We start from the raw sequence: 14,611 nt of genomic DNA on the forward strand, positions 1-14,611 counted from the left end.
AATGGCAAGGAGCAATTGTGCTGTTGTAACCTCAAAGTGCTTACCATTGTAATTTTGATTCATTGCCAGAACTCCCTGCCACTTACTGACAACTGGTGTTTAACTTAGCACTCGGAAATCCATAGGTGGGCAGACTGTGCAAGTACTTATAATATGCAGTATTCTTCTAGCCTTTAACTTAACAATACTTGCTTATTGACTCCCCTCAAGTCGATATCTCAAATTTACAGATGGTGAATCAATTACTTCAGGAAATGCTAGAACTGAAATTGCAAAGAAATTGCATTGAAAATTTAAATAAGCGGGACAAGGAGTCCATTCTCATTGATAATGTGAATTTGGTGGTCTCTCAACTGATTCTGAAGAAGAAACTGATGATAGGGACAGGTATTTTTCATGCAGTCCTGTTATTCATAAATAATAGATAAAGTCTCCGTTTCCAGTATACTGAAAGAATTTTTTATTCAGAATTTCAAGTCTCTCTATTCCAGTTCTTCATGAGAAAACTTTCTTTCTAGGTTTCTCCTAAGGTCAAGCTCCCAAGGGCTTATGTCCTGCTCCTTTGTACCTTATATAGTCTATGTTTCTATGGTGATTCTCACTCTTCAGAGTTTTTCCACAAGCCCTCATTTCTGGTGAAGAAGTTCTCTAAAAAGCTGTGATTTTGGTGTCCTGATGTGCCTGCTGTGGATTTGAGATGGCTATTGCACCTACTGAGTCCTTTCATAGCACCCACTGAGTTTAACTGAGAGTACACTGTTATAGGACTACCAGTTACAATGCAAATGGGACTAAATTGAAAGTATTAATAACAGTATGCATACCTCTTAACAATTACAAAGAGAAAAGCATCAAGTGGTTTTATTGTGCCACTTTGCTTTGCTATATTCTATATATATAATATATAGAATAATTCTATAAATTATATATGAGCATCTAAATGCAGAATGCAATTGATTTGGCATTAATATGATATTCCACAGATTCCCTGTTTTTTTCTGGATATTTTATAGTCTTAAGTGTAAAGACACCATTTGGGTCAAATTCTGAGACTGCACAGATGAACTCCTACCAACATGCATGGACATGTATCTGAGGTGTAGTGCCAGGATTTGCTCTGTTCTGAACTATGTGTGCATGGAAATAATTTGGGTTTAGATAAAGCCAGAAATGTTTTTCTAAGAGTTTCATAAAGGGCTTGTGATGGATTCTTGAACAAAGAAAATAATATATTTCTCTGAAGTAAAGGTGAGATATGAAATGACATTCAAGGGCAAAAAATCCTGTCATGTAACCTCTTGACAGATGAAAAGAAAGCTACAAAGCAGTGAAAACAACAGTTGGTAAAATATGTCATGTAGCCAGGTTTTCTCATCACACAAAAAAAGCCCAAATACACAACTTGGGATATAGGTCTGGGATTGTAAATCTATTTGGATGACAATATTATTCAATCTAAAAATGTTATAGATGTTCTTCTTCCTAGTAACATTTAAAGGGATTCTTTAGCAAATAATGTTAGATGTTAGAAGGGATATGGTGACAAAAAAAAAAAAAAAAAAAAAAAAATAGAGGCAAATGCTTCTGTAGAGGATGGAAAACAGATAATGGGTAGGTCATTAGCAATGATATTTTGGACACAGAGCAGAGACTGAACTTGTTGAGTCCCTGCTTTTGCTTTGATCTGTGATCAAAGTTAGTTCCTGCAGGCCTTCTGCTGACATGGCCCACCTTTCAGCCTGGCTTGTACACTCCAGTGTGATGTGTGAGTGGAGTGGGATGGAGAGGCTGGAGCCTTTCACTCTTGTCCATCTGATAAGCAGGCAGCTTACCAAAGGAGTTAGAAGACCCTCATAAGACTCATATGCAGGAACAACTGATCCCAGAATTTCATCTAGCATCAAGTGACATAGAAATAGCAGAAGAATACTTAGAGAATGGACAATTTCCCTGACTTCTAAAACACTTGTACTAGTAGAAGTTAGTAGTTTTCAGCTGGGCATCCACTTAAAATGTCACTGCAGTTATTTTATCTATTACTTAGAAGATGTGCCCACGAAGCTGCTGCCATGATGAAGAAAATTACCTGTTTTAGAATCTAGGTATGACAACAGTAGTCCTTTAGACTGTTGTTTCTAAGCATTATCAGAGAACTTCAGACATCATCATATAGACCTGAGCAATGGTGGAGCCTCTGTTGTTCCCAGCTCATACTGAGACCCTTGTAGGTGCCATCTGTGACCGAGGGCAGAGGCAAAGTCAGTGTCCTTCTTGTAGTACAGGAATCAGTGCATACAACCACCCATGTAGGACCCTGGCACTACCTGCAAGCACACACAACCCCTAAAAGAGAAGGAGGAGATCTGCATGTGCAGGATTGAGCATGTAATGTCATCGAGAGGGGCAATAGTAATTGTAAAATTCACTAAGAGATTACCACTGATTTAGATCTTATTTTCTCAGGAAATAAATGTGTACCTGCTTTTAATTGCAATTACATAAATATGTATGTTCATGTATATTTCTTTCATGATCTGTGATAAACTATACTGCTTTCATATATTCTGAAAATATATTATGATCTCTAGGCCACTTTGGTGTTATGCACAGGGAATATTATGCATATGCTTATACATATTAAAAATTGGTGTTGGGAAATGGAGACAGTCTTTTTGATGACTATGATAGAGGCAACACCATTTAGAAAATGAATTTAAGTGAAACAGAGGTGAAGTGGCACTATAGACATGACTGTTTTCTTCAGCAGAAGTACTTGGCATGCTTGCATTTTACAAAAGACAAAATCACATTTGTCTTCTTTGAATGTGTGTGCATTCCTGAAGGTGGGGGATGGTTTTCTGTCCTTTTTCTTTTTCCCCTGGTCCCTAAGTGCAGTTGAGTTTGGATCATTTGGCCACAGCAACTGAAGGATATGTTGCAGGGAGGGAGAAAGAACAGAGTTTGTATTTATAATAATTTAAAAAAAGGAGTAAAAAGCTCTTTTTTTCATGTTAATTCCTTTTAAAAAATATAATAGTACGTAGGGGTTACATTACAGGCCTTTTTCACCAACACAAAGTATCTGTACTGGAGTAACACATGCAAATGAAGCCAAAACAGAGAATCATTGTTTAATATAATTTGCTTCAGAAAGAAGTTAAAGTATTCTTGTTTTAGTAAAGGAAACAAATGAAAAATTGCATTTTGATGCTTTTCCTTAAAAAGCATTGGGGCTGAGGAAATGTCTTTATTTGGCTTAATAACCTTATTTCTTCTCATTAACATTTTCTGCAGATTAACTAGTTATCCATTAAACACCAACTGTACGAGGATTTAAGCACACACTTAATTGTGCTCACAAGAGTTATCCTACTGAAATGGGAATGCTATTCTGAGCAAAATAGTTCTGAATTCAGTAGGAAGAGCTAAAAACCTTAAAACTGCACTTTCAGATACATTAGAATTAATTTAACCTTTCACTCTTCTGAGTCTATAATTTAATAGACTATTCACTTAATAATACTTAAAAATTTTCATGCAACAGTAAATGCTTCCTAAGTGTTGTTTGTCTAGAGGTAATATGTAAAAAAATAGAAATATGCAAAATATTGTGCATCTTTTGATTCTTATTACTTTGGGATTTTTTTTTTACTTTCTTGGTCAAAACTATTTGCCTTCTCTTACTGGTCTTAGAGATCTTTAAATGTAGTGGTATTTAGTGATTTTATAACGATAGCGGCCACTCAGACCTACTTTAAAACTACCCATTTTTAGAAAAATTAAATATATGTTTTTACTCACACATTCCTGCACATATAAAAAACAAGTTTCTGAATTCCGGGAAATTTAGTGCCACCAATTACACAAATCAGTATCCAAAAAGTTTTTGCCAGACAGGATGGTACCTTTGTGATGTTTTGCTGCAGACTTCAGCAAAGCCAGGGCTCAAGAGTCAGCATATGGGGCTCACTCCATTGAAATGTGAACTTCTGTAGCACACTCCAAGATTCTCTTGAAATATAGTCTTTCTTACATGTGGAGATCAGAATGTCTGTCTGTGATAGACTCTTTCCTTTTTGGGAATTTTCATTTCAGGAAGGAATCATAGAATCAGAGAATCATACAGTCAGAGAATGGTTTGGTTTAGAAGGGGCCTCAAAGATCATCAAGTTCCAATCCCCCTGCCATGGACACAGACTCCTTTCACTAGACCAAGTCACTCAGATACCTTGATCCAATCTAGGTAGAACTTCATCTGGAATCTCTAGGAACAAATTGTCTAGGAAAGACATATTCTGAATTAACTGAAACAAAATTAAAAACTTGGTGCAGCTCTTACACAAGTAAAGCTTTCCCAAATGGAAATTACAGTAGAAGATTTATCTACTTTGTGTAAAAGATGAATTGTACAATAGGTTATATAATTCTTTTAAAATGAAAAACATAGACAGAAGAAGAAACAACACCATTTTCCCCTGTAAAGTGAGCAAACAGAATTTATCTCTGGCACTATCTGACATTTATCATTTGTGGTTTCCTCTGTATAACACCAAGTAAAGGAAAATATTGGCAAATTTTAAACATTGTGTTAGCAGGACCTAATAATCTCTTACTATTATAATAACTCTAATCATCCTGCATCATGCCTCTGCACTGAGTAACCAGAAAAAGAGACATCTAATATGGTAAAAATAGTTCCTAAAAATTCCTGGGTTTTTACCTTGCTACTGCTGTCAGTGCTAATGTAGGCTGGAGTGGCACCACCTTCTATTCTTCACTCCAGAGATTTATTCCAGAGGCTATGGTTTGGCTCTTCCAAAAACTATATCTACCTCTGCCTTGTTTGAACACCTCACTAAATTTTGCAAAAAAAATATAAGTTAAATATATACCTGTACTAAGAACGCCAAATACAAAATGTATGTTACTTAAGTTAAGTGGTTTGTTTCAAAGTTAAAACTTTTCCTGTAATTTGGAAGGTCTGCTAGTGTAGCTGGTAACCACTAAATTTGTACTTTAAGGGATATGATCTTTATAACTACAGTAGTAATTCACTAATATCAATTTTGTCAGTTCCTTGGACAGAGAAAACTACATTAGTAAAATGACCAAATCTGCATAGGAGTCTTTGCAAGTATAAACAACAATCAGAAGGAAAAAAAAAAAAAAAAAAATTTTTTTTTTTTAAATCCCCTGCCATCAAGCTAAGCTTGCAAGACTTCTGAGTATATGCCAGGCCATGGAAAAGCGTGTGCATTTTAAGAATAAAAAAATAAGCTTTGAAGTGAGGAGCACTCAGTGAAGATGAATGAGCTGAGGTCACAACTCTACATGTTTTATTGTTTTAGTCCATCTGACTTGCTGAACAAACAAGGCAGCCAAGTGCTGATTTACAGAGGGAAGGTTATCTTCCTGACCAATAAGGACCAAATGTTTTGTTTTGAGAAACAGAATCAGATTCTATGGAACATAAAATCCTTGGAACCTGCTGCTGATTTCCTGCCTTCAGGAATTTCTTCTTGCAGCTGGCAGAAGCTGAAAACAGTAAAATCAAGCAGCTTAGAAAACTTCTCACAGCAATGTCTTCCTAATGCTGAGTACGACAGAGTCGTAAAACATGACAAAGAGAAAATGAGCCATCGAATCTGATTTCTTTTGTAATCTTACAGGTTTTCAAATAATTGCATTTTACTTAAATGTTAAAGTGAAGTGAATTTTAAGTGAAACTTAAAGTGAAGGGTCAGCTACAGGTGGGAAACTGAGGCAAATTAAGTACAAACCAGGAGCTTTTATTAAAACATGTCAAACTGGCAAATCCAGATAAAGATTCCTGGGCTTTACAATGTACAGAACTGCTCTGATAGCTGTAGCTGTCTAGCAAATGGCTGTTTTTGCAGGAATTTAACTTTAGCCAGTATCTCATAGGGGGAAAAAAAAGAACTCTAACAAAGTTACTCTATAAAAGCTTTGGGGCAGGTAGATCCAGAAAAAGACTCAAAGCTTCAACATTAGACATGACAGATTCACAAAATACTGAAGCTCTCCTAAGCAGTCAAGAATGAAAAAATTGTTTCACACCTGCAGTTCTTCCCATTATTATGTACAATATCTTAGCACAGCTGCAGTACTCAGGGGTCTACATTACAGCTAAGCCAAATATAGCATGAGCACACAGATTATCTTGGATGGAGAGAGTCTTAATTTATCAAATAAGTTAATAATCGCATCACCCCATTAAATGGTGGATAGTTGCCCAGTTTGGAGGAAATAATTTCTCCAGATTTTCTTTGATTGTTTTAGCTTTTTGTTTACTGGACATACTGGGATGATATAGCCTTGTGTCTTGCACAGAAACAATGCCACCTATATCCATAATTAAATAAGCACTGTGAGCACTGGAGCAGATATTTGGCATTGTTGTGTCTCTTGCTCATCAAACAAGCCAAACACAGCACTGCAAGACAAAATTCTCTTCATTTGTCTATTACCAAATTAATATTTGCTTAATGCAAAATGACACTGGACAAGCAAGGTTTTTCTAATAACAGCATGTAGGTAGGGCTTCGCCTGAGAGGATAGCTTGGTTCATATCTCTCATGCCCAGTCTGGCATAAGTCCAGTCCCAGCCCAAGAGTTAGTGTCCTAACAATTGTGCTCACAAAACGGCTGTGAAGCTTTAGTTCCTACTTCAAAGAGAGTTTCCAGCTGAGAATTGAAGTCAGAAGAATGTGCCTTTCCCTGCACAATTAACCTTGGCTGGGTCTTGATGAATCTAAGTCAGTAACTAAGTTGTGGAGAACTGCACTTCATTGGACTACAGCTTCATTTTATCTGCTTTATATTTGCTGGGATTTGCTCTTGCTGTTTGGCATGATTTCAATGATGTATTTGAAAAACATCACCTGTTCAAAGAAAATTAGAGAAAGCAAAAGATCAAAGTAGAAAGGTTTCTTGGAAAAAGTGTTTGTGTTTCTGGATACAGTGATCACTGTTCAGCTGTTCAGATGATTTAAACTAAACAATTCTACATTAGTTAATAGTTCTATTACAAGACTTCTTGTAAAAGCAAAGCCTTATATGGAGGCTCCTCAGGAAATAGAAAAATAAAGAAAAATTAATTTATGCTCAGCCCCCAAATCAGGGACCATTTTAGTCTTATTTTTTGAGGGCTTACAGTGGTTTGGTACTGTTGGCCACTTGACAAATCACATTTAAGGAGAAAAGTTGTCAAGGTGTTCTTCCTCTTCCACAGATGTTTCTAGAAGGATCAATTCTTGTTATCACATGTTCTGGGTCATAATAACAAACATTACTGGAAAGTTACAAATCTTTAAAAATTAAAATTAAGTTTCTCTCTTGTATTTATCAGTCCTTTTCCAGAGAAAGATACCAGGGAATTATTTGAAACTTGTGTGGTACTTGATCTTTTAGCTGAACATACATTCATTAGTCTTACTTACTGGTCATTTGTATTGCCTTTATTATAAAGTAAAGAATAATTACAAATTCTAACAAAAATTTATCAAGACTTGTGATCTGTTGTTTTAAGGCTGACTACACAGAAATTTGTTATAAACATTTCAAAAACCCTTTCATAAATCCTTTACATCTTAACTATATTAAACTTAAGCAGGCTAAGAAAGATTTTCATATCTAATATAATTGCATGTTTTTTATTAATACACTCCTGTGTGATTCCAAGTTAAAACTTGTTATACATAAAGAAACTAATCACATTAATATATATTAAAGTCAAATTTCTGTATTATATTTTGACAGCAAATAAGTAAAAAAATAAGACATCTAAGAAATCTTTCAAAATGTAATAGGTTTCATTTTAATTGATCATTTTAACAGCACACAAGATGTAACAAAATTAAAAGCCTATTAGTGATCATTGTTCCAAAAATGCATTTTGCTTCCATTAACTTACATGATTTTAGTGGTAGAACATTTAAAGTACAGTTGTAAATATTTTTAATCTTTGACTTTTTCTTTTACAGGAGCCTCTAAATGTTATTGATCCCAGTTTGATGGATCTAAATGGTCCAAATGAAGATGCACTAGAATGGGATGAAACTGACATAAGTAATAAGCTCATCAGTATTCACGAAGACTTAAGTGATCCTGATCAGGAGCTCAACAAGGATGATCTAAACCAGAAACCTGCTCCAGAAGAAGGTGGTGATAATGATGTGAATGAAGATGAAAGTATCAGTAATCATGGAATTCCTCTTTATTGTCCCAACATTACTTCCCCTCCAAATCCTCATATCTATCAGGTCTATAGTCTTCATAATATTGAATTATCAGAAAAAAAACATATGCCTTTTTTGAAAAAAACATCCAGACTCTCCAGTGTAATGCAGTCTAACATTTTAAACAAAAGTCTCAGTAAAGACTCATCATTTTCATCTACCAAGTCCCTGCCAGATCTGATAGGAGGTACCACATTGGGAAAACCATATAATTGCATGTATCAGAGTGGAAAGATAAGCAGGCATTCTGAGAGTGAGAGTGGGATAGTGAGTGAATGTGATACAGAAACTACAAATAATTCAGAAATTTTTTTGCTAAATGATATTGAAAGCAGTCAGAGTAATCCTGAAATTGGGCATGTGGAAAGCCAAGTGGATAATGTAATAAAACCAAAACTAAAGCAAGATGAAGAAGATCATACTAGTGTTTCAGATGATTTCCAATTGGCTCCTTCTGCATGTTGTGGAAGTGAAAATGATGAGGATTTGGACAGCATTACTATGTCTAACCCTGGTTGTCTAGAAGAATTGCAAGAAAAACATGATGTGTTTACATTTTATGATTACTCATATCTTCAAGGCTCCAAATTTAAATTACCAGTGATAATGAAACAATCACAGATTGAAAAAACACATACAGAGGGTAGTTTGTTTCATGACTTTTGTTTTGACAAAATACCTGGTAAATCTGAACATAAATCTGGAGAGCCACAGACAGACGGGTTTATTCATGATCATACTCTGGCAAGTATCTGTGGAGAATCAGATCCCAGTTCTTGTAAATCTTCACAGACTGTAAGAAAATTACCTGTTACAGAGAGTACAAGACAGGTTTCAACTTTATCTCATAGTTCTTCTTTAGAATCTCTGTCTGTAGTAGGTGATTTGTTCAGCTCAGGTATTTTTAAAAGCGGAGATGGTCTTCAGCGAAGTGCCTCTTTGGAGAGCTGGCTGACTTCCTACAAAAGCAACGAAGATCTTTTTAGTCATCATGGCTCTGGAGACATAAGTGCAAGCAGTGATTCTGTTGGAGAGCTCAGTAAAAGGACACTAGATCTCTTGAATCGCTTAGAGAATATCCAGAGTCCATCAGACCAAAAAATAAAGCGCAGCATCTCTGATATAACACTCCAAAGTAGCTCTCAAAAAATGTCTTTTACTGGACAGCTGTCTCTAGATATTGCATCTTCAATCAATGAAGATTCAGCAGCTTCTCTCACTGAACTCAGCAGCAGTGAGGATCTTTCTCTCTGCTCTGAAGACATTGTACTACATAGAAATAAAATACCAGATTCAAATGCATCATTTAGAAAACATCTTAATAGATCTGTAGCTGATGAGAGCGATGTCAATGTCAGCATGATTGTTAATGTCTCCTGCACTTCTGCTTGTACTGATGATGAAGATGACAGTGATTTGCTTTCAAGTTCCACCCTTACCTTAACTGAGGAAGAGCTAGGTATCAAAGATGAAGATGACGACTCCAGTATAGCAACTGATGAGGATATTTATGAAGAATGCAATTTAATTTCAGGACTTGATTATATAAAAAACGAGCTCCAAACCTGGATTAGACCAAAATTTTCCTTGACAAGGGAGAAAAGAAAAAGTAACCTCAGTGATGAAATTCAGCGCAGTAAAGAAGTTAGTAATGAGACATCAAAAGCCACAGATACATTCAGCATTGAAACACTCTTGAATGGTTCAGTACAGAAAATATCAGAAAATAATGGCAATAGTAAGAATATACCATGTGATCGTGAAAAAGGGACAAAGAGTCACCCAGTGAAAGACATCTCTCAGGTCGTGAAGGATCAGCTTGTGGATGATATGGAGAATGGCAATGTCGAAAATACTCTTGGCACACAAAAGGAAGATCTTAGAGTAGCAGCAACCCCCAAAACTCATGCATCACTTGATGTCAGAGAACCTGAAAATGAGTCTGGTGTCTGTGAAGCATTTACAGACAGTTCAGATGATTCCCATATGGATGGCAAAGAAACTGTTCTGTCCTCAGCTGGATCCAGGAACTCTCCAAGAGAATGTCAAAATCATCTGCAGTCTGATCATCACTCTGTTGCTTCCTCTCCTGCAAAAAAGCCTTGCCTTGAATCTTCCTCAGAAATAAATTCTGTAGGCATACAAGATACAGCTTTACAATTATCCTTGCCTAGTGGTCAACAGCATAGAATAAACATTACTGAAAAATTTCCTGATTGCTGTGCAGCCTTGAAATCCAGTGAAGCAGAATGCAGCTCATCAGCCAATGGTCTTGATTTGTGCTGTAACTGTGAATCTGCCGATTTTGACAGAAAAAACATGGAAGATGGCTCAGTACACAATTTTGTGAGGGAGATAATAGACATGGCATCAACAGCTTTGAAAAGTAAGTCACAACCTGAATGTGAGTCATCTGCTCCAGCTTCATTAGCACAGATCAAGGAAAAAGTGTTAGAACACTCTCACAGACCCATCCAGCTGAGAAAAGGGGACTTCTATTCTTATCTTTCACTTTCTTCTCATGATAGTGACTGTGGAGAAGTAATCAAATACATAGAGGAAAAGAGCAGCACTCCTGTGCCACTGGACTTCACAGATGAGAGAGAAGATATTGAATGCTTCTTTGAAGCCTGTCCTGAGGAAGAACGGGTTGAGCAGCAGCAGCAGGCTATTTCTAGTGGTTCTTCTGAAGCACAAGTTGAGCAGCAGCCTGTTTCTAGCTCTGTTTCTGAAACATCTGCAGAGCCACTAGGTGAAGTGTCTCCAGAGCCATTAGAAGTTAAAACTTCTTCTGAAGGTAGGGTTTTATCTTTCTTATGTGGGGATGACAATGATATAAATATTCCAAATGCTAACAAAAAATGTGCATCAAGTAATTTGAAAAATGCTGATGATGATTTGCTGTTTTCAGATGGACAAAATGAAAGTTTGGAAAAGAATTCTCCAGAGCTTAGCACTAAAAAGAGTAGTGCAGGAAAATCACCTGAAACAGAAGAGAAAAAACGAAGAGTTGCTGCTTCTGAAGAGGCTTCAGCTACGGAGTTTCAGATAAAGCCTGGCCATTCACAGAAAAAGGATAGTTTGCATCAGAACAGAAAAACTCTTACTTGTGAAGAAAATCTCCTTAAACTCCATAAGGAAAGACATATAAATATGCACAGATAGAATGTAACCCTCTCCAGGCACATAGATTATTCTAAAAACAGGTATGTACTCTGCAAGTTGCACTTTTGTTTTTTTTCAATTTTTTAATTTTTTTTTCATTTTTTAACTTTTTTTGTACAATGAAAGGAATCATTGGTCAGGGCTTCTGTTTCGTGATAGTGCCATATCATTTGTTTTGATTACACTATAATCCCAGTTCACATGTCACTAGTCAACTAATACAGTGACTACTAATTGCTTTCTGCCATTTGGCTTTGCACTGGCTGGAGCTGCTCCCTTCTGGAACAAGTCTACTAACTTGCAGATCCTGGGAATTCTTCAAACCTAATATATCAGCCTCCTTTACCTCCTCAGCTGAGGGAACCAGAAACTATCTCTGCTCATTGATGCCTTTCTCTGCAGTCAGTTGATCTTAGGGAGGGGTTCAAAAGCACTTGAAAAAGATGAACCTCCAGTTCTACAAGAAAGTAGTTTGTTTGACTAGTGAGTTGGAGTTCTGCAATATTTCTAGACAAACCATGAAGAATGGCTAAGCAGATTGGTAGGACAGAGAGATGATAGGTCCTCTCCTGATGTCAGTTTACCATGATTTTAATTCAGTAAGCCATTATTAAGAACACAATTATTACGACATAGCATAAGGCCAAAAGCTGAGGTTTCCAAAAGAACAAATCCTTACAACATCATGGAAGTGTATAATGTGAGGGTAATGGAGATGGGAATTGATAGTCACCCAGAAGTACTGAAACCTTCAGTTCTATTTTGTGGTAAGCCTTTAGAAACATGAATAAGTTGATGGAACTAGGGCAAAAAGGTGGTCCTGACCTCTACCAATGCTTGAAAGTGGTTCAGATCTGGAATTTCTGATCTCACATAAATGTTGAACAATGACTGCACCTTTAATAACAGAAGAGGATCTACAAAGCAACTTTTGGATCAGTTCTTAGCTTGCAGCACTGGTGTTTTGAGTCTCACTAATTTGGTGATCCAAAAGCTAGCTCACCTCTAGCAAATGCTGTTAGTCTTTGGAAACACTCCTCCAGCAGACCACAGCCACAACAGCAACTCCAAATGCCAATCCAGTTCTAAATGCCGCTGATTGCCAGAAGCTGTAGCAAGGGAATTTCCAATAAAACACAAGGCTAAGCATGGGACAGGTTTCCTTGAGAAGTTCTTGAATCTCCACCTGTGGAGATTTTAAAAATTCAAATGGACATGCCCCTGAATAACCTTTTCTGCCTTTGAAAACAGCCTTCCTTTTAACAGGAGGTTGGACCAGTTGGTGTTCAAGTTTCCTGCCAACCTAAGTTATGTTATGATTTCATGATATTGCCAGAAAAAAAATGCTGGTATTCATCACTACCTATGGAAAACATTAGTACTCTCCTATAGCAAACAATGTAGCTGTAGCAGAGGATCTCATCTGATTAATACAAAATAGATTTCTTTGCTGCCCTTAGAGATCTAAACCCCTTATTTATGATTTTGTTACATTTCTAAGCTTTGAGTTTTCAGCATTCCCACATTCACATGCATATCTAGCAAAGACTTTAGGTTATGACAGCAATAGTCTACAGCTTGCTGCTATCTCAACCCATCTCTGACTAATGCATTCTCTTGGAACCATCATAGCGAAGAGGATATTTCTGGAATGGCTTTGAAATAGTCTATCATGACCTGCTCATTGCCAATTAGGTTAATACTTGCACACATCCAAACAACTGCAGAAGCAATGGAAATCAACTATGAATCCTAAAACTCATAGATGATTCTATGTATTCTAAAATTAAATTAAATGGATTATGTGTATATAGAAGTCTCTGTTTGGAAATTGAGATGACACAAGTCTGAGTTTGCTAATTGAAACTTATGTAAACATAAGCTTTCCAAGCTATTGTTTTACTAATTTTCTTATTTCTTCACTCATTTTTATAATATTATTTTGAGGAAGAATACTTGCTGTAGTGAGTGTGATTTTATCCTTGTTCTCATTTTTCACTGATGAAGATAATGACATTTCTTTTCAATTTATCAATACTTTTGCTCTGAGGATCTCAAAATACTGCATAAACTTACCTCACTCTTAAGAACTTTATGGTTACTTGCATGGTAGCCAGATTTTTTTTTTTTTCCATAAGACTGGAAATGAAAATATGCAGTTTGTGTGTCTAAGATTGGACGTAGAAGATATATTTAATAATAAATCACCCACAATGCAATAAAATATAATACAGAATCTGGATCCAACAACTTAATAGGGTTATGTTTTAGCTTCCACTTTTGCCCAGGGGCTGACAAATTATTTTAAGAGAACAAAGCCACTACATTCCCACTTTTTATATGTAGGAAGATACACTGATTCTTAACTTGTACATATAGCATTACTTCCATGGAAACTATGTACTGTATTATTCCCAGTAGTGGAGTTCTAGAATACATATAGTTTATCTCTGACACACCAAAAATGAAAATATGAGCTGCTAGGTTTGGTTTCACTTAAGTCTGAGCTCCCTTCCCCCTTTCACAAGCTTGATGCTTTAACTTCATCTCTCATGCTATGGGGAATGAATTACAGAAGCAATCTATCCTAATTTGTTAACTTATTCAAATAACAGTTATTATACTTAACTATGCTAAAGATTATCTTTTTGGTGGCAGATTGTTTATTTTTTGATGAGGCTAATTACTGATTTTCCAAAGGTAATTTACATTTATTACTAATACATCTTTTAAAATGTGACAGATAAATGTTGTTCCCATAAGTGTATTATGAAAAAAGTTACTATTTAAAAACACATTATTTAATTTGAAAGATAAATGGCAAACACCATTATTTTTCCTGAAGCACCTGTGCTGTAAGCTCATTTAAATGTGTAATTCCATGTGTAGCTGCAATACTTAGAAAAAAAATCTATACTATATGTGTGTACCTTAAAAGCATACTGAGAATTTGAAGCTGAAAAAGGCATGGTTTCAAATGTAGGTTGATTTTGTACTGTTTTTAGTATTTACCTTGGCTGTACAGGAGAATAAAACTAATAGTGAATAAATATTTTTGTCAAATGTTGCAATCCTGTTGTTTAACAGTGTGCTACAAAAAAAAAAACAAAACTAAAACCAAACACAAAAAACAAACAAAACAACCCCCAACTCCCAAAAAACAAAAAAACAGGACCATTGTGGGAAAA

The 14,611-nt window shown here is 35.9% G+C and overlaps 1 protein-coding gene across 2 annotated transcripts in view; it reads left to right on the forward strand.

Moving 5' to 3' along the window:
• AKAP6 (A-kinase anchoring protein 6) overlaps positions 1-14,611 on the forward strand; it is a 262,001-nt gene that overhangs the window by 243,719 nt on the left and 3,671 nt on the right. Inside the window, exons 14-15 of one of the 2 annotated variants that reach the window (XM_079310201.1) lie at positions 8,004-11,055; positions 11,170-11,464. In XM_079310201.1, coding sequence (XP_079166327.1) covers positions 8,004-11,055; positions 11,170-11,423 — 3,306 coding nt within the window. In that variant the 3' untranslated portion in view covers positions 11,424-11,464. Of the gene's footprint in view, positions 1-8,003; positions 11,465-14,611 lie in introns of both variants that reach the window. The other variant, XM_079310202.1, reaches the window with a different exon arrangement.

Source organism: Erithacus rubecula (assembly GCF_903797595.1).
Source record: "Erithacus rubecula genome assembly, chromosome: 6".
Lineage (NCBI taxonomy): Eukaryota > Metazoa > Chordata > Aves > Passeriformes > Muscicapidae > Erithacus > Erithacus rubecula.